Genomic DNA, 19,999 nt, shown 5'->3' with positions numbered 1-19,999 from the left:
TCCATAACCACTTGCCTGACTTCTCCCCATAACTCTTGATTTCCTCACTGATTAAAAATCTCTCTATCTCAGCCTTGAACATACCAGCCTATACAGCTCTCTGCAGTAAGAAAATTCCACAGATTCACTATTTTCTTGAGAGAAGCAATTCCTCTTCATCTCTATATTAATTGGGAAACCTGAGATTATACCCTCTGGTCCTAGATTCTTCCACAAGAGGAAACAACCTGTTGCCGTCAAGCCCCCTGATAATCCTCGACATCTCAATAAGATCGGCTCTCATTCTTCTAAACTCCAGTGAGTGCTCAACCTCTCCTCATAAGAAAATCACTCCATATCTGGGATCAGCCTCATGAACTTTCTCTGGACAGCCACCAATGGCAGTGTATCTTTCTTTGAATAAGGGGACCAAAACTGTTCACAGTATTCCAGGTGAAGTCTAACTAGTGCTTTGTATAGTTTCCCTATTTTTATACTACAGTCCCTTCGAAATGAAGGCCAATATTCCATTTACCTTCCCTACTACTTGCTGAACTTGCATGCTAACCTTTTGAGTTTTATGCACGAGGACCCCCAAATGTCTGTGCTGCAGCTTTCTGCAGTCTTTCTCCATTTAAATAATATTCAGCTCCTTTATTCCTTCCACAAAGTGCACAAGTCCTTCACATTTTCCTACATTATATTCCATCTGGGAAGAGTCAGAAATGGACCATGTGATGGTGAGGGAGTGGTTAAAAATGGAAGCAAAGTTAAAAACGTTTTCCAATTCAGGACGGGATCAGGAAATGGCACAAATACAGTCATCTTTCAATTGGCATTTCACAGCCTTCTGGACTCGGCACAATTGAAAAATTTCACATCATGCTCTCTGTCCCTATTTTGTTTTGGTTTCTTTGCATGTTTTAATCTTGATCTTTTTCTTTCTGATAGCAGCTATTCATTATTCTGCAATTACGGGAGGGGCTGGTTTAGCACAGTGGGCTAAACAGCTGGCTTGTAATGCAGAACAAGGTTCAATTCCCGTACCGGCCTCCCCGAACAGGCGCCGGAATGTGGCGACTAGGGGCTTTTCACAGTAACTTCATTGAAGCCTACTCGTGACAATAAGCTATTATTATTATTAATTCACACCTCTTCTGGACCCATCTTTTGTTTCTTTACTCATCTCGTTATTATTGCCTTTGGCTCTACCCTGTCAAATCTTTTGTTATATAGTGTCTTCCATGCTATCACAAACATATTTTGTTCTCTTTCCCTCCACCCCTAATTTGATCTACATAAAACCTATTACATTTCTAACTTTTCCCGGTTCTCATGAAAGCTTCTGTTTCCACAGATGCTGCCAGGCCTGGTATTTACAGTATTTTCAGTTTTTTATTTAAAATCTATTACTTGCGACTAAATAGTAAGGAACACTTGTTATGGGGGGAAAAAAATTACAAGGTTGATACTTAAATCCACAAAGATACCAAGTAATACTTATTACTTGTAAGGTGCAAGTCTAGGAGGCTAATGGCATATGTTTATAAGTTTAGGTGGGGCAGAGGAACAAAGTGGTCTTTGGATACAAATATATCAATCTCTAATAGTTGCCCCTCAAGTTAGCAAGGCCGTTAAAAAAGCAAACCAATGCTGAGGCATTATTTATAGAGGCACAGAAATGAAAGTGGCGATGTTATGCAAAGCCTTCATTGAACCTGGATTAGATCCCATCGAGTTCAGTGCAATTCTCATAGCCATTTTATTAAAAAAGGACAGAGGCATTGTAAAGGATGCAGAGAAAATGATACCAGAAAAGCAGGGGCATACAACATCTGGAAAGAACTGACAAGCTGGAACTTCTTTCTTGAAAAAGGACCCAGGGGGATTAATAGATATCTTTAAAAATATGAAAGCTTTTGATAGAGTGGATGAGAGAAGGTTTCCTCTTGTTGGGAAAGAGCATAACTGGAGGCCCCAATACAAGATAGTCACCAAGAAATCCAATCAGAAATTTAGAAGAAACTTCTTCATCCAAATAGTGGGAAGAATGTGGAACTCACTGCCACAGGAAGTCGTTGAAGAGAACAGCAAGGTGCATTTAAGGGGAAAGTAGACAAGCATATGAAAGAGAAGGGAATAGATAGTTACGATGGTAGATTTAAATGAGAATAGACAAAAGGAGGCTTGCGTAGAGCATAAACAACGGCATGGACTGGTTGGAACTAATAGCCTGTTTCTGTGTTATAAATCCAATGTAATGTAGTTGGGATTAACCCCATAATTCAGAGTTAACTGGGGAAGAATTTACTTAATTTTTGTTCATATAAACATATACCATTAGCCTCCTTGATGCAACAAATGGCAAGCAATTCCCGTACCAGCCTCCCCGAACAGTTGCCAGAATGTGGCAACTATGGGCTTTTCACAGTAACTTCATTTGAAGCCTACTTGTGACAATAAGCGATTTTCATTTCATTTCATTCATCTGCAATCAACAAACCCTACTCAAGCCTGCCATCAATTCCAGGTGCATTTGTGAAGCTCCTTGGGATGGTTTTCACCTTTGGTGCTGTCTAAATAGAAGCTTTGCTACTATACTGTATTACATACTGTATTAGCAAACTTTAATACATTAGCTTTTCTACAGTAAAGTATCTTGTACTGGAAAGTTCACATACTTACATGTCATAGGTTAATTTTTTCTGCAGCTCCTGCAACTTTTGATTCAAATGGCTATACCCAATTTGCATCTCTTGAAATTGCTCTGGAGTAAAAAGGAAAACATCAATCACAAATGCAACCAACAGAAAAGTCAAATATCACGGATTTGATTATCAGCGATATAAATTTAATATTGGCATTCGCACACAGGTTGATGACACCTAGTTCCACCTCACCACCATCTCTCTCAACGTCTCCATTGTTGCTAAATCATCAGACTGCTCAACTAACATCCAGTACTGCACGGATAGAAATGTCCCCTAATCGGGCTAAGTGCTCTAGCATTTAAAACAGAACTAGACTGTTATTTGAAAAGGAATAATGTGCAAGGTTATGGGGAGACGTCAAAAGAATGGCATTAAGTAAATTACTAATTCAGAGAACCAGTGCAGATGTGATGGGCCAAATGGCCTGTACAAATTCTATGATTCAGTGAATTAAATATTAGGAAGATTGACACAATTGTCTTCAGTCCCCAATGCAAACTCCATTACCTACCCACCTCCCTCTCTTTCCCTGGCAACAATCGGAGGCTAAACCAGACTGTTCACAACCTAGTGCCACACTAGAAGTGAACAGCAAGGTGCATTTAAGGGGAAAGTAGACAAGCATATGAAAGAGAAGGGAATAGATAGTTACGAAGGTAGATTTAAATGAGAATAGACAAAAGGAGGCTTGCGTAGAGCATAAACAACGGCATGGACTGGTTGGAACTAATAGCCTGTTTCTATGTTATAAATCCAATGTAATTTAGTTGGGATTAACCCCATAATTCGGAGTTAACTGAGAGAAGCTGCCAACCATATCGCCATGTCTATCCATACCAAAAAAGCATGGGAATTGCCTCCATAAATCGTCCAACTTTGTCCCCGTGTCAGCTCATCTGCTGCTGAATCGCTACCCATACTTTTCTTACTTCTAGATTTGACTACTCCCATATTCTATCATCCATACATTTGAGGTCATTCAAAACTCTGCTGCTCTTGTCCAAACTCAGATCAAGTCCCGTTTCTCTGTCACCGCTATGATCACTGACCTCGATTTTATAATCTCCTCCAGCTCCAAAACCCTCCAAGATATCTGTGCTCTTCTAATTCTGGCCTAGAGCAGCCCCGAATTTAATCGCTCAGCTATTGGTGGCCATGTCTTCAGTTGCCCAAGTCCTAAGCTCTGGAATTCCTTCCCTACACCTCTGCATCTCACTTTCCCCATTTAATACATTCCTTAAAGCCTACTTTCTTGACCAAGCACTTGGTCATCAGTCCCTTTATCTCCTTATGTGGCTAGAGTCATACATTTTTTATATTGGAAGCCCCTTGGAACACTATTTTTTGGCAGCTTCGAAGTATTAAATGGTTGTTCATTTTCATAAAATAATGTTGAACCACTTTTCCCCTAACCATTCAGGGTTTGATGATGGTGAAAAATTACTTAAAAAGAGAATGCGAAGACAAGTAGACTTCATGTTTTTACTCTGCTGTTCTGCAGCCCACAAAAATCAGCAAAATCATAAAACTCATATGTACCAGAGGTGGTGTCTCCAAACAAAGAGTTTGCTCCCATTTTGGCAACGACACAAGTATTTATTTAAAACTCTTGACAAACTCATTGACAATTCAGGTACCTTACTGTAGATGTCTGTAGAAGCCAGGTATTTCTAATACACCTAATATAGGTAAAAGATAGCTGTTTAAGTGTAAATATTAAGCCCCAGTTTTAAAATGAAAGAAAACACATATTTTGCAAACTCATTGTCATAGTTTTAAAGTAACACAGAAGTCTGATAAGACAAACACTTTTCATTATATTTCTCCAAAGACAAGGGCTGAATCCATGACAACGAGGTGGCAGGAGTGAAGGTTCTACTGTTCTCACGCCATTCGAGATTAGGTTGAAACACATCCCATGACTTATAGAAGCTGAAACATTTTAGACTATTTTGCCTTGTTTTTAATAAATGGACAGTTAGAACATAGAATCAAATATATATTTGATTCCAACATTCTCAAAACAACAATTTTATAAAAGCAGCATAATTTACTTTACTAGAACATAGAACAGTACAGCACAGAACAGGCCCTTCTGCCCTCAATGTTGTGCCGAGCCATGATCACCCTACTCAAAACCCCGTAACCCAACAACCCCCCCTTAACCTTACTTTTATTAGGACACTACGGGCAATTTAGCATGGCCAATCCACCTAACCCGCACATCTTTGGACTGTGGGAGGAAACCGGAGCACCCGGAGGAAACCCACGCACACAGGGGGAGGATGTGCAGACTCCACACAGACAGTGACCCAGCCGGGAATCGAACCTGGGACCCTGGAGCTGTGAAGCATTTATGCTAACCACCATGCTACCCTGCTGCCCCAATTTTACTAAATTGAAATAGACAGTTTGAATTATATTTTCGGAGTCATGTCCAGCATGACATGACGAGAGAGCACGAGGTCTCCATTGTTGCAGTAGTCAGGTCAGCATAAAACCAGTTTTTGCTGGCTTTGATAACGCACAATATCACATTCTTTAACATGCACAAGTAGGCAGACAGGCAACAATTAGAAGTACATATTGAAGATGGACAGCTTGCCATCAAATCAAATGTGTTCGAGTCTAACCCAAACCAATTAGGATTATATTGGGGTCTGATCAGATCACTTGAGACAGATATGAAACAGTATAACAATAGAAGATTTTGCCGCCATTTTTGAGAGTTAGGTTAGGGTTAGGAGAGAGAGAGAGAGAGAGAGAGAGAGAGAGTTTTAGGATAGTTTTTGTTGGTAGGTTAGAAGCATCTATATTTTGATCTGAACTATTCACTGTCTCTCTGTATTCATATTTCATTTTCAGACTTTGACTTTTAAAAGTTATGTTTTGAGCTGTTTGTCTAAGAAGATAATTCCTGTGATTCTTTGAAAGCTTCAAATTGTCTACGAATTGCCTTTTAAATGACTTTCAAGTTCTAATCAATAGAAGACAAATAAAGCAATTCTTATTTGCACCTGACAAGTTTTAACTTGAATTTCTACTGAGTTCCAGTAATCGCAAGTGCAGCTGGTAACCTTGAATTGAATGGTTTCAAAATCCCTCAACTGACACAGTCAAAATCCTTCAACTTCGGCCTACAAATTGACCTTTGAAAACTCGCAAAATCCCTCCAAAATAGAGGTCAACTTATAAGCCAAGTATAGAAGTGAACCACCAGCATGGGTGATCGCCATTTTGCAGTGGATACAAAAAATGAAAAATCAAATGTGACTTAAACCTCTGCACATCTTCACAACACAACCTTTATCATCTACATGTTCCCTTGCATCCGGTTATGAGGTATTGGGAAGTAAAACAGCTATTTGTGAGATGAGAAAATGAAGCCAATTACTACTGCGAGCATCACGTCGTGACTGAAAATGGGGTTGACTAATACTCCAAGTATATGCAAAAACGAGACTTCCTGTGGCGCCCATTGTGAGAGTGGTCGGACAGAGGTAGGTAGGTAATGGAGTTTGGATTGGGGACTGAAGACAATTGTGGCAATCTTCCTAACATTTAATTCACTGAATCATAGAATTTGTGCCTCCTGCTTGAAGGCACAGAAAAGAGCTCTTTTTACCCGATGTTGGGTGGACTTTTGATGAAAAGGTGTAGGTGAAGGTTGGAGAAGTAGTTTCCCCTGAGAGTGGCATGTCCGCTGGTTACTAAACCTGGTAGAAGGCGGTGAGAGACCTGGCCCAAGAGTTGGAGGAAACCTGTGGTGCAGCAGCCAGTGTAAAGACGGCTGAGGGGGAAGGGCTGGGGCAAGGTGGAAAGCCCCAGATGGAGCAGTTGATGGCTTTTATGAAGGAGGAATTCCACCAACAGAGAAATGAAATGAGAGAGGATCGCTCGAAGACCATCGAAGGAGCTGTGGGTGGCACCCCTGAAGAGTTCGACGGGACAGATGGCGAAGTGTTTGGAGGTGCAGGGGTCGCATATTTGGGAGATCGAAGGAATGATCTCGGACCACAGCGATCACGTGGTGGCTCTGGAGGCGGAGGTGGAGCTCCTGGGAGACCTTTGTAAAACATTGAGAGCAAAGGTGGAGGAGTAGAATACCTCGACAAGGCAGAACCTGCAAATAGTGGGTCTGCCTGAAGGAGTGGTGGTGTGAGTGCCACAAGGTACGTCTCAAAGATGCTGGCGGTGGCAGGGAGTGCTAGGTAAGGCCCCTGAAGTGGACCAAGCGGATAGGACCCTGAAGCAGAAGCCTAGTGCTAGGAAGCTGCTGCGGGTGGGGATTATGAGATTCCACAAGGCCAGGAAGAAGCGTACCTAGGAATGGGAGGGGAACAAGATACAAATTTATCAGGACATTGGAGCCGATTTGGCGAAGGGCAGGCAGGGTTCAACAAGGCCAAGAGGGTGCTTTACCAGCGGCGGATCAGGGTCGGGGTGCTCTACGCGGGTGACGTTCGAGGGTCGGGAATATTATTTTGAGACTCCAGAAGAAGCTGGGGGGGGGGGGGTGGGAGTTGTTGCCACATGGCAGGGGGTAAGATGACATGGTCAGGGGCAGAGAAGAGGGTCATCTAGGTATAGCTTGGAATTAAGGGGGGTGGAGTTAAGTGGGGAAGATGGTGTGTAGTAGAGGGGTTTGGAGGCGTAAGCCTCCGGTAAGGTTGGTTAACGTGGAACATCCGGGGTCTAAATGGGTCGGTTAAAAGGTTGTGGGTGTTTGCGCACCACAGGAGCTTGAAAGCAGGGGTGGCCTTTCTGCAGGAGATGCACCTCCGTGTGAAGGACCAGGTTAGGTTAAGGAAGGGGTGGGTCAGGCAGTATTTCCACTCGGAGTTTGATTCGAAAGAGAGGAGTGGCGGTTTTAATGAGCAAGAAAATGGGATTTGAGTCCGAAGGAGGCGAGGGGTCCAGGTGGGAGATATGCGATTGTGAGTGGGGTTTTTGAAGGAGTGCCTGTGGTGTTGGTAAACGTGTATGCCCCAAATTGGGATGATGTTGGTTTTATGAGGGGGTTACTGACAGCAATTCTGGATTTGGCCACGTTCCAATTCATCATGGGAGGAAATTTTAATTGTGTCCTAGAGCCGAGGGTGGATAGATCGAGCGGCAAGGGAGCTGAGTGGGTTTATGGAGAGGATGGATATGGTGGATCCACAGCGCTTTCAGAACCCAGGTCGAAGGGAGCATTCCTTCTTTTCTCACGTCTATAAGTTGTATTCGAGGATTGATTACTTTTGGTGTGAGCCGGTAGATATTGGTTGGGTGGAGGGGGCAGAGTATGCGGGAATAGTTATCTCGGACCATGCGCCCCATGGGCTGGAGATTCGGTTTAGATCGTGATGTGAGCCAAGGCCAGGGTGGAGGTTTGATTCGGGGTTGTTGATGGATGGGGGGTTTTGTGATAAGGTGTGTGCAGCGATTCAGGAGTATGTGGAGTTGAATAAGAATGGGGAGGTGTCAGGAGCCATAATTTGGGAAGCACTGAAGGCAGTGGTCAGGGGGAAATTATTTTGTTTAAGGCCAGTGGGGATAGGGAAAGGATGGAAGAATATGACCATCTAGTGAGGGAGATAGTGGAGGTGGACAGAGAGTATTCGAGGGATTGGCGAGGAGGAAAATGTTGCTGGGGCAGTTTGACAGGTTGACAGGGAGAGCGAGAGGGGTGCAATGAGTATGGGAGAAGACGAGCCGCATGCTGGCGCACCAGGGAAATGTTGAAGATACGGACTGGGGCTGGAGATATGGTGTCGGAGCTGGGTAAAATAAACAAGGCGTTTAGGGAGCACTCCCTAGGACCCAAGGGGAGCCAGGCGGACCCAGGGGGAGAGGAGGGGGACATGGGACAATTTCTGGACAAGCTGGCATTTCCCCAGATGGAGGAAGCAAAGAAGCAGGCATTGGAGGAACCCCTGGGGCTGAGGGAGGTGCTGGATTATATCAGGGGTATGAAGGCGGCAAAGACCCCAGGGCCGGAAGGGTATCTGGCGGAGTTTTACAAGGAATATGCGACAGACCTGGCACCACATCTGTTGGGGGGTGTTTAATGAAGTGCTGGACAAGGGGGGTGCTGCCGGAGACGATAAAGCAGGCAGTAATCATGCTTATCCTGAAAAAGGGGAATGACCCAGTGGAATGTTGGTTGTGTAGGCCCATATCACTATTGAACACGGATGTAAAAGCACTGGCTAAGTTGTTGGTGGGGAGGATGGAGATTGTGTCCCCGGGGTGGTGGCAGAAGATCAAACAGGCTTCGTGAAGGGCAGACAGTTTACGAGTAATATAAGACGGCTGTTGAATGTACTGATGAATCCGTCGGAGGCTCTGGTACCAGAGGTGGTGGTGCCCATGGAGGTGGAGAAGCATTTTATCGGGTGGAGTGGCAGTATTTATTAGAGGTTTTGGGAAGCTTTAGGTTTGGGCCCAGATTTGTGGCATGGGTGCGGTTGCTGTATGTGGCACCAAGGGCGAGTGCGAGGACGAATAATATGAGTTCGCAAAGCTTTGACAACGCAGGGGTACGAGGCAGTGGTGCCCACGATCGCCGTTACTGTTTGCACTAGTCATAGAGCTGTTGCCAATGGCTATTAGTGGGTCGGCGGAGTGGCAGGGGATTATGAGGGGACAGAGGGAGCATCGGGTGTCGCTCTATGCTGATGACCTGTTGCTGTATCTTTCGGATCCGCTGGAGTGTATGGGAAGGATTATGGGCCTACTGGGGAGGTTTGGAGAGTTCTCAGGGTACGTAGGGAAAAGTGAGGATTTCCCAGTGAATGAGCTGGGACAGTGGACTATTTAAGGGGTGGTACCACTTATGGTAACGAGGGATATGTTTAGGTATTCGGGGATTCAGGTAGCGAGAGAATGGACGGGGTCCAAGTGGTGAAAATGAATATTTTGGCGAGGTTTGTGTTTATTTTCCAGGCTCTCCCGATTTTTATGGAAATGGGACATGATCATTTCAGACTTTGTATGGGCGGGCCAGGTGCCAAGGGTCAGGAGGACCCTGCTACACAGGCAGAGGCAGCAGGGGTGGTTTGACGTTGCCGGGTCTGCCTCATTGTTGCTGGGCGGCAAATATGGATAAGGTGTGGCGATGGTTGGAAGGAGATGGGGTCGAGTGGGTTAAGATGGAGGAGGAATCTTGTAAGGGATCCAGTTTGAGGGCTATGGTGACGGCAACGTTGCCAATGGCTCCGAGTAGGTATTCAGGGAGCCCGGTGGTGCAGTCCACGGTGAAAATATGGAAACAGTTGAGGAGGCATTTTAGTATGGAAGGGATGTCGGTGTTAACGCCGCTGTGCGAGAATCATGGGTTTGAGCCGGGGGGATGGATAGTGTATACATGAGGTGGAGGCAAGTGGGGCTGATCAAGGCGAGGGATCTGTATTTGGAGGAAGGATTTGCCAGTCTGGAGGAGCTAAGGGAGAGGGTACAGCTGCCGAGGGGGAGTGAGTTCAGGTATCTGCAGGTTAGGGACTTTGCGCGAAAGGTCTAGAGGGGGTTCCCGAGGTTGCCAGATACATCCTGCTGGAGCGACTGCTGCTTCCAGATGTGGAAGGGGAGGGAATTTACAGTGAAGGAGACCATTCAGCCCATCGAGTCTGCACCAGCCCTTGAAAAGAGCACCCTACTTAAGCCCCACTCTATCCCCTTTATCCCCGTAACCCCCACCTAACCTTTTTTAGACACTAAGGGCAATTTATCACGGCCAATCCACCTAACCTGCACACCTTTGGACTGTGGGAGGAAATCGGAGCACCCGGAGGAAACCAACGCACACACAGGGAGAATGTACAGACTCCACACAGACAGTGACTCAAGCTGGGAATCGAACCTGGGACCGTGGAGCTGTGAAGCAAAATGTGCTAACCCTAACCACTGTGCTATAATTGGGGGTATATACATGTGGCTGGGGGAACAGAGAGGCGAGCAGGTGGTGAAGATCAAGGAGAAATGGGAAGGGGTTTGGGAGGGTAGAGCAATGGGGAATATGGAGTGAGGCACTGCGTAGGTTTAACGGGACCTTCTCCTGTGCAAGGATGAGCCTGATACAGTTTAAGGTGGTGCACAGGGCGCATATGACTTGGGTGAGAATGAGTGGGTTCTTCCAGGGGGTAGCAGATGAGTGTGAGAGGTGTGGGCTAGGGTCAGCAAATCACATGCACATGCTTTATGGATGTGGAAAATTGGGAAGATTTTGTGCCGGAGTGTTCGCGGTCTTAGCCAGTATTGTGGAGGAGAAGGTAGACCTGTACCCTTTGGTGGTGATATTTGGGGTTTTTGAGGAGCCGGAGCTCATGGAGAGGAGGAAAGCTGATGTTGTGGCATTCGCATCTCTGATTGCACGCTGGCAAATTTTGCTGGAGTGGTGGTCGGCATCACCACCAGGGTAGTGGCTTGGTTTGGTGACTTCCAGCGGTTGGAGAAGATAAAAGTATGAGCTATGAGGCTCTGCAGAGGCATTTGGGGAAAGGTGTGGGTAGTTTGTGACCAAGTTGCGAAATAATTTGTACAGGCTGTATAGACGACCGTTGGGAAGTATGTTTCCCGGAGTGTTTTATTTGTTGTAACCTGTTATGATAGATGTTTGGAATAAAATGAAAAAGTACATGCAGAAACATGATTATTGGGGCTGGAAAAATGGGGTCATCTTACAAGACTTGCTTGCTGTGATTTACAGTAGTTTTAGCAGCTAAAAGAGACAATCTTACTACTGTTTTGTTAATGCATTGCTGCATGTTTGTTCATTGTAATTAATTAGGGCATATTGCTCATTTAAAATAATACTATGAAACACCAGCTGTAGTGTGCTCTAGTACTTATTTATTGTTTAAGTCTTTTAGCACACTCCATATGAAAAAGAATATGGTTTTAAAATGATAACTAAAATGCAAGATTATTGCATGCATAAAAACCCAACGACCATTTATCAACTTCAACCACACTACAAGATGTTTGCCGATTCATGAATTCCACTTTGATTTTTCTGAATTCTGTAATATGCATAATCTACCAAGAATGTATTTACCTTGCAACGTTTGTATAATCCTTGTGCTACTGGTAATGTTCTTGTTCAGAGCCACCTTAAAAAAAAATTATACAAGTTAGGAATCTGAAAACACTGGACACTACATTTACAATTGATTAATTTGCTTTTGACTTGTAATCCAGGTGTCTGTCAAATTAAATGCAACATTATTACTATATGAACAGGAACAAATACTCATTTCCTAGCATTCACTGTGTATTCCCAAAACAAAATGTTGGATAACTGCACAGTGTATCTCAGTGTTCTTCAAACTTTTTTTTCCGGGGACCCATTTTTACCAACCGGCCAACCTTCGGGACCAACCTGGCCGACCTTCACGACCCACCATTTTCTCTTACCTTGTTTGCTGCTGACAACAATGGAGGAAATGGTTTTGAGTCCCTTTGGCCCTCGTACACACTCCTCCAATGGAACCTGTTGGATGAAGGTGAAGCCTTCTGGCGTCGGAAAGTATTGAGTCTCCATCCAAAGTTCTGAATTTTTTCTCTAAAATTTTATCAAATAAACCCCGAACTTGTAAAAAAATAAATAAATAAATAAAATGAGTAAAATAAATGAAAAAAATGAATAAAACCCCCCCGAACTTGTAAAAAATGTAAATGAAAAAAACTTTTTTAATGAATAAAATAAATGAATAAATGAATAAAAACCACTACAGAACTTGTAAAAAAGGTGCAACCATTTTAAAATATAGCGGCCACACTGCGCATGCGTGCCCGATCATCGGGCGTGCATGCACAATGCAGCCGAACTTTTAAATATTTTTTAAAAACACGTTCCGGCTGCTTGCAGCCGGCGTTATGAAAAGCCAGCTGCTGCATGGGGATTTGCGCGATTGGGAGCGCCGCAGACAACCGCTCCGCCACCTTCCCGACACACGCCCGTGACCCACCCACGGGTCGCGCCCCTGACTTTGAAGAACACTGGTATATCTAATGCAGAAAATGAAAACCTGCTCCACATGTTTGTTCAAAGCTGGCTCCATTTCAGTTCTAGATATCGGTCATCAAATCGATCTATTTGCTCACTTTCCCACATTTACAGTCACGTTCCTGTGGAACATAAATCCCAAAACTAAACCCCACTGCTCTGTACATTTGCAACAGCTGAGTTTTTGGATGCAGCACATTTCCAGCTAAGCCTCCTTACTGCAGATGTGAACCTGAGCCACTCACGTGTGAGCATGCCTGTTTCAGGGTACAAGAAAACGGAGTGGATTCAACATGTTTATAAAGTTGACTAGGGAACAGGGTAGCAGAAACTCTGTTTGTTGCCATGGAACTAATGCTGATAGGACTTTCTCTAGCGGCATTGGGAACACCACCAGTTTGTACCAAATATTTAGATGATCACTATTTTCAGATTTGATTGTTGAATTCTCTTTTGTCATGATGTTATCTGCAGGGTTTCCCAACTTGGAACGCTGGGGGGGGGGGGGGGGGGGGGGGGGGGGGGGGGGGGTTAAAATTTTGTTTTGATGTGATGAGACAAGTGAAACCACTGAATAAACAGCCACATTGTTGTGTAACAATTATGAAAGATTATTTATTAAAGTAAAGACAAGACAAACACACAAACAGGACTACTCTACTCTCATACAATTAAAATGTATGAATTACTAAGCACGCACAACATTTATATATAACATGCCCCTTGTTCTAAAATATACCTACCCTACCTGATCTCTACAAGACTTCCGTTTCTCCAAACAACATGCAAATTAAATTACCAGCTTATAGTTACCACACAATACAGGATGATGCTCAAACCTGGGAAATGTCTTTCCCATTCCAGCAAAGATATTTAAAACTGCCGTTATGAAGGTTTTCTACACTGTCCTGGCTCTAAGACGTAGAGGCTTGTTTCATGAAAACCTGACCTCTAGCTGCTAGCTGGAAAAATTAGCTTTCAGGCGTGGTGGCTGGAAACTGGTCTGTCTGCTTTCTGAGACAGCTAGATGTTAACTAGCTCTCTAACTTCTGATCATCAGGCCAATTATATCTTTGTTACCTTTTGATTATGCTTTCTGTACATTTGGCTGTCTGACCTCATCAACTTCCTTGACTACATATAGTATTAACATATGTATATCTCATTGACCTTCCCAATTACTTGCAAGCGGTTTCTCCTCATAAGCTATTCATAGCTGATTCTTATCGAAACACCTTCTGATCTTGTTATTGGGAGAGAATATCAATGGGACCTTTTGAATATGGTCTACTGCTGTCTCCAGGCAGATTTCAACTTGTTGCTGGACATCTTGCATCCTATTATGTTTTGTTGAATTAGTTTACTGCTGTTGCTAGGGAGATTCATGACACTTACCATACCACAGGGATAGAATCTAACCTTTTTGTATAGGTAAAAAGGGTTAAATTTGAATAAATGATTTAAAGGAAATCATAATAGCTGACTAACTGCTATTACATTTCACATTATAAAATGGCTGACTGCTTGAAGACCTGATAATAAAATTGCAAATGTTTGCAGAATCAATCTGAAAGAAAAGCTTTTTGTACTCAGGAATTTGGAGCTGGCTCATGGCCTTTGCATTTCCTAGCTGACACGGAATAGAATCAGATATGAAGGTGCCATAGCTAGCAAGGTCAAATTGACCCATGAAAAGTTCTTTGTCTTAAGAAAGAACTGGATGACATCCAGGTACGTGTCCAGGATAACCGCATACCATTCCATGATAACTATAGAAAATCAGCCCACAAATGAATGTGCTACGGCAACCTCTTGAGATTCCAAAGACTTTTTTTTAAAGCGGGTGAACAGGGTGATATCTGGGTTTGCGTGGGCGGGTAAAACCCCGCTAAAGAAAGTGCTGATGGAGTGGAGCCGAGGGCTGGCACTCATGAACTTTAAGAACTACTACTGGGCGGCGAATATAGCCATGATTAGGAAATGGGTAGTTGGGGAGGGGTCGGTGTGGGTGCGTGTGGAGCAGCATCACGAAAGGACACAAGTTTGGGGGCATTGGTAACGGCACCTCTGCCATTCTCGCCAGCCCGGTACTCCACAAGCTCAGTGGTAGTGGCGGCCCCGAGAGTCTGGGGGCATTGGCAAAAGCATATGGGAGAATAGGGAGCATCGGTGTGGGCTCCAATCTATGGTAATCATCGGTTTGTGCCGGGGATTATGGATCGCGGGTTTCCAGACGTGGCAGAGAGCAGGTATTGAGAGGCTGGGGGATCTGTTTATTGATGGGAGCTTTCCCGGTCTGGAGGATCTGGAAGTGAAGTTTGATATGCCGGGAGAGAATGGGTTCCGATATCTCCAGGTAAGGGATTTTGTGTGAAGGTAGGTTTTTACCTTTCCGCTCCTTTCATCACAGGGGATACAGGACAAGGTAGTTTTTAGAAAGGGGGGTGGGATGGGGAAGGTATCGGAATATTACAAAGATCTTATGGAGTGGGAGGAAACCCAGATAGGGGAGACAAAACGTAAATGGAAAGATGAGTTGGGAAAGGAGTTAGAGGTGGGTCTGTGGGAGGATGCCCTGAGCAGAGTCAATAAGTCCTCATGTGCCAGGCTCAGCCTGATACAATTCAAGGTTGTTCACCGGGCATACATGACAGTGGCACGGATGAGCAGGCTTTTTGGGTTAGAGAACAGGGGCGGCATTCTCCCCTACCCGGCGGGACGGGGGGTCCCGGCGTAGGGGAGTGGCGCCAACCACTCCGGCGTCGGGCATCCCCAAAGGTGCGGAATTCTCCGCACCTTTGGGGGCTAGGCCCGCTCCGGAGCGGTTGGCACCACGCTGACCGGCACCAAAACCGGCACCAGCGGCCTTTCAGGCCCGCCGCCCGGCACCGGGGCTGGCCGAAAGACCTTCGCCGATTCGTGCATGCGCCGGTGGTGACATCAGCGGCAGCTGCCGCTGACGTCACCACCGGCACATGCACACTGGGGGATTCTCTTCCGCCATGGCGGAGGCCCTGGTGGCGGCGGAGGAGAAAGAGTGACCCCAAGGCACTGGCCCGCCCTCCGATCTGGGGGTCCCGATCGCGGGCCTGGCCATCGTAGGGGCACTCTCCGGGGTCCGATCGCCCCGCGCCCCCCCCCCCCCCCTCCCAGACCCCGGGGGCCCACTCACGCCGCCGACACCAGAGGTGGTTCAAACCATGGCGGACGTCACGCCGATCGGAGGGGCATGTTCCCAGCCACACAACTGGGCAATTTTCCACATTGTTGGGTAAATGCCAGTGTTGTAGATGTACTGGAACAGCTTGGCTTGGGGTGCAACAGTCTCTGGAGCACAAGTCTTCAGTAATATTACCGGAATATTGTCAGGGCCCATAGCCTTTGCAGTATCCAGTGCCATCAGCCACGTCTTGATACCACATGGAGTGAATCGTATTGACTAAGACTGACATCTGTGATGCTGTAGCCCCCCCCCCCCCCCCCCTGGAGAAGACAGAGATGGATCATCCACTCGGCACCTCTAGTTGAAGACTGTTGTGAATGCCTCAGCCTGGTCTTGTGCACAAATGTGCTGGGCTCCCCCAACATTGAGGATGGAGATATTTGTGGCGCCTCCTCCTCTAATGAGTTGTTTAATTCCAGCACCATTCAAGGCTGGGTGTAGCAGGACTGCAGTATTTAGATCACGTCCATTGGTTGTGGGGTCTCTTAGCTCTAACACTTTCTGATAATGTTGTTTAGCATGCAAGGAGTCCTTTGGCATGCAAGTAATCCTCTGTGTTGTAGTTCACCAGGTTGCCGCCTCATTTTTTAGTATGCCTGGTATTGCTCCTGACATGCCCTCCTGTACTCTTCATTAAACCAGGGTTGATCCTCTGGCTCGGTGATAATGATAGAGTGGGGGATGTCGGGCCATGGGGGTTACAGATTGTGGCGAGTACAATTCTGCTGATGCCGCACAGCACCTCATGGATGCCCAGTCTTGCGTTGCTAGATCGGTTCTGAATCTATCCCATTTAGCACAATGATAATGCCACAGAATATGATGGAGAGTTCCTCAATGTGTAGACAGGACTTGATCTCCATAAGTACCGTGCGGTCAATCTTACCGAAACCGTCATGGACAGATGCATCTGTGGCAGGCAGGATGGTGAGGACGAGGTCCAGTAGGTTTTCCCTCTTGTTGGTTCTCTCACCAATTGTTGCAGGCGCAGCCCAGAAGTTATGTCCTTAAAGACTCGGCCAGCTCGGACAGTAGTCGTGCTACCGAGCCACTCTTGGTGATGGACATTGAAATCCCCGTCCTAGAATCCATTCTGTGCCCCTGTCATCCTCAGTGCTTCCTCCAAGAGATTTTGAACGTGGAGTATTGATTTATCAGCTGAGGGTGGACGGTATGTGGTAATCAGCAGGAGGTCTCCCTGCCCATGAAATAACTTTAGATTCTTTTTTTTTTATAAATTTAGATTACCCAATTATTTTTTCCAATTGAGGGGCAATTTAGCGTGGCCAATCCACCTACTCTGCACATTTTTGGGTTGTGGGGACGAAACCCACGCAGACACGGGGAGAATATGCAAACTCCACACGGACAGTGACCCAGAGCCGGGATCGAACCTGGGACCTCAGCGCCGTGAGGCGGTTGTGCTAACCAGTAGGCCACCGTGCTGCCCTATAACTTTAGATTCTTGACTAACAAGGAAATAAATCTACCTCTGCCTTAAAAATATACATTGACTCTACCTCAACTGCTCTCAGGGGAAGCGAGTTCCAACGGTTAATGACCGTTTTGAGAGACCAAATCATTCAGATCTCCATCTTAAGTGGGAGACCCTTATTTTAAAATGCTTCCTCCTAGTTGTAGTCAGTGCCACAAGGGGAAACATTGGGCGCGATTCTCCGCTCCCCACGCCGGGTGGGAGAATCGCGGGAGGGACGGGCGAATCACGCCACCCTGGCACCCCCCGCGATTCTCCCCCCCCCCCCCCCCCAAAAATGACGCGTCGCGTTTTTCAACAGACCGCTCAGAGAATCGCCGCTCTCCGGCCCGAATGGGCCGAACGGCCTGCCGAACCCGACCGGTTCATGCCGGCGCCAACCCCATTGGCCGACTGTGGGAACGGAGAATCCCGTTGCCGGTGGGGTGCGCTGCGCTGGAAAATGCAGCTGGTGGATCGAAGAATCCCGTCTGGGATGTTTTGCTGTCGAGTATTTTGAGCACGGTGTACAGTTTTAGTCTTCTTAATTAAGTAAAGCTATAAATATATGTGAGCAGTTATCTTCAGAGGAAAGGTTGAAGAGGCTGGGTCAATACCACTGGAGTTTTGAAGATTGAGAGGCGATCTTATTAAAACATATAAGATTCAAAGGCATCTAGCCAGGATAGATGCGGAAAGAATATTTCCCCTTGTGGCACTGACTACAACTAGGAGGAAGCATTTTAAAATAAGGGTCTCCCACTTAAGATCGAGATCAGAATGATTTGGTCTCTCAAAACGGTCATTAACCGTTGGAACTCACTTCCCCCGAGAGCAGTTGAGGTAGAGTCAATGTATATTTTTACGGCAGAGGTAGATTTATTTCCTTGTTAGTCAAGAATCTAAAGTTATTAAGAGTAGGCAGAATGTGGAATGGACGCCACAATCAAATCAGCCATGATCTTACCCAATGGCAGAGCAGTCAGAGGAGCGAAATGGTCTATTCCTGCTCCTAATTCATATGTTTATAGTAAGAAATCTTACAACCAAGTTAAAGCCCAACAGGTTTGTTTTGAATCACTAGCTTTCTGAGCTCTGCTCCTTCCTCAGGTGAAGGAGGAGGAAAGAGCTGCACTCGGAAAGCTAATGATCCGAAACAAACTTGTTGGGACTTTAACCTGGTGTAAGACTTCTTACTGTGCCCACCCCAGTCCAATGCCTGCATCGCCACATCATATGTTTAGATGTATCTATGTTTGTATATATGTGACATAGAAACTGTCAAAAGCTGCTGTCTGACAGGCAAATCAACATAATTTTCTCTCTTCTGAAGACAGATGGGAGCCATTTGAAATTCAGGATACGTAGCAGCTTCAAACGGATTATGGACAATAAAGTAATAACGGTAAGAATATGTGTTTACTTAAAAAGATACTTGGTCTGGACAGGATGGTAGCATGGGATTCGCTGGGGGGGGGGGGGGTGGAGGAAGAGACAAATGTAGTGACATACATGGACAGCTTTTAGAAGAAGTAAAGACCCCACTGGACGATGTGGAACAGAAATGGGGGGGGGGGGGGGGGGGGGGGGGGGGGAGGAGAGAACTAGGCATTGAGATAGGGTGAGGACACCATGAAAGCCGGAGCACCACCCAGGGCCTCGGACCGTCTCTCCGAACTAGCTGAGTTCCTGATAAGGAGTGTTGGAGGGCATTTTCTGATACTGGACTAGGAAAGAAATTATAGGTGGCTCTGTAACTACTTATGTGCTCCTATATTACTTTTGAATAGTTCTGATGAGACAAAAGGTACTCATTGGCTTAGATGCCTGTTTAGAAGAGGCAATTTGTAGAAATAGGTAGTGTATACACAATACGTGTTAATATCAGAAAGGACACAAAATGGCTGTTAGCTATTAAAGCAATACTAAAGAGACAAAATGGTCGAACTAGCCACTTTCCTGAACAGTAAGTTACAAACTGTGTAAAGTACCTCATGAGAACCAAGCTCATGAGAACCAAGTGTGGGTACTTGTGGGAAAGATAGATGTGGGGTTCCGGGGGTGGGGGCAGGCGGGGATTGAGCGGTTTGGAGACCTATTTATGGGAGGCAGCTTTGAGCTTGGAGGGATTGGTAGAGGAGTATGAGCTGTCCAGCGGGAATGGGTTCCGGTACTTACAGGAAACGGGTGCCATCCTTTCCTGACCTGCCACCGCTGGGGTAGCAGGACAAAGTGGTGTCGAAAACAGGGGTTAGTGAAGGCAGGGTGTCGGAGATCTATAAGAAATTGATGGACTGGGAGGGTACCCCGATGGGAGAAGTTAAGTAGAAGTGGGAGGAAGTGCGGGGGAGGGAGTTGGGAGGCTGGGCTGTGGGAGGAGCTCCGAGTAGGGTGAATGCATCCCCTTCCGGCTGCTAGGTAAAGCCTTATTCAATTTAAGGTAGTTCACAAGGCACAGACGATGGTGGCCATAATAAGCAGGTTCTTCGAGGGGGTGGAGGACAGCTGTGGGCCGTGCACAGAGGGGCCGCGAACCATAACCACATGTTTTGGGCCTGTCCTTAACTGGAGGGGGTTTGCTGTTATGTCTAAGGTGTTGAGGGTAAAGATTGTCCCAAGTCCAG

At 45.9% G+C, this 19,999-nt stretch overlaps 1 protein-coding gene across 2 annotated transcripts in view; it reads right to left on the bottom strand.

Moving 5' to 3' along the window:
- golm1 (golgi membrane protein 1) overlaps positions 1-19,999 on the bottom strand; it is a 56,395-nt gene that overhangs the window by 22,702 nt on the left and 13,694 nt on the right. For both annotated transcript variants that reach the window (XM_038804825.1, XM_038804824.1), the window contains exons 2-3: positions 11,728-11,782; positions 2,665-2,746 (exon numbers count right to left, since the gene is read on the bottom strand). In XM_038804825.1, the coding sequence (XP_038660753.1) occupies positions 2,665-2,746; positions 11,728-11,782 (137 nt within the window). The remainder of the gene's footprint in view (positions 1-2,664; positions 2,747-11,727; positions 11,783-19,999) is intronic.

Source organism: Scyliorhinus canicula, chromosome 8 (assembly GCF_902713615.1).
Source record: "Scyliorhinus canicula chromosome 8, sScyCan1.1, whole genome shotgun sequence".
Taxonomy (NCBI): domain Eukaryota; kingdom Metazoa; phylum Chordata; class Chondrichthyes; order Carcharhiniformes; family Scyliorhinidae; genus Scyliorhinus; species Scyliorhinus canicula.
Note: the sequence above shows the minus strand (reverse complement) of the source record. Positions and strands in the feature narration are given on the sequence as shown.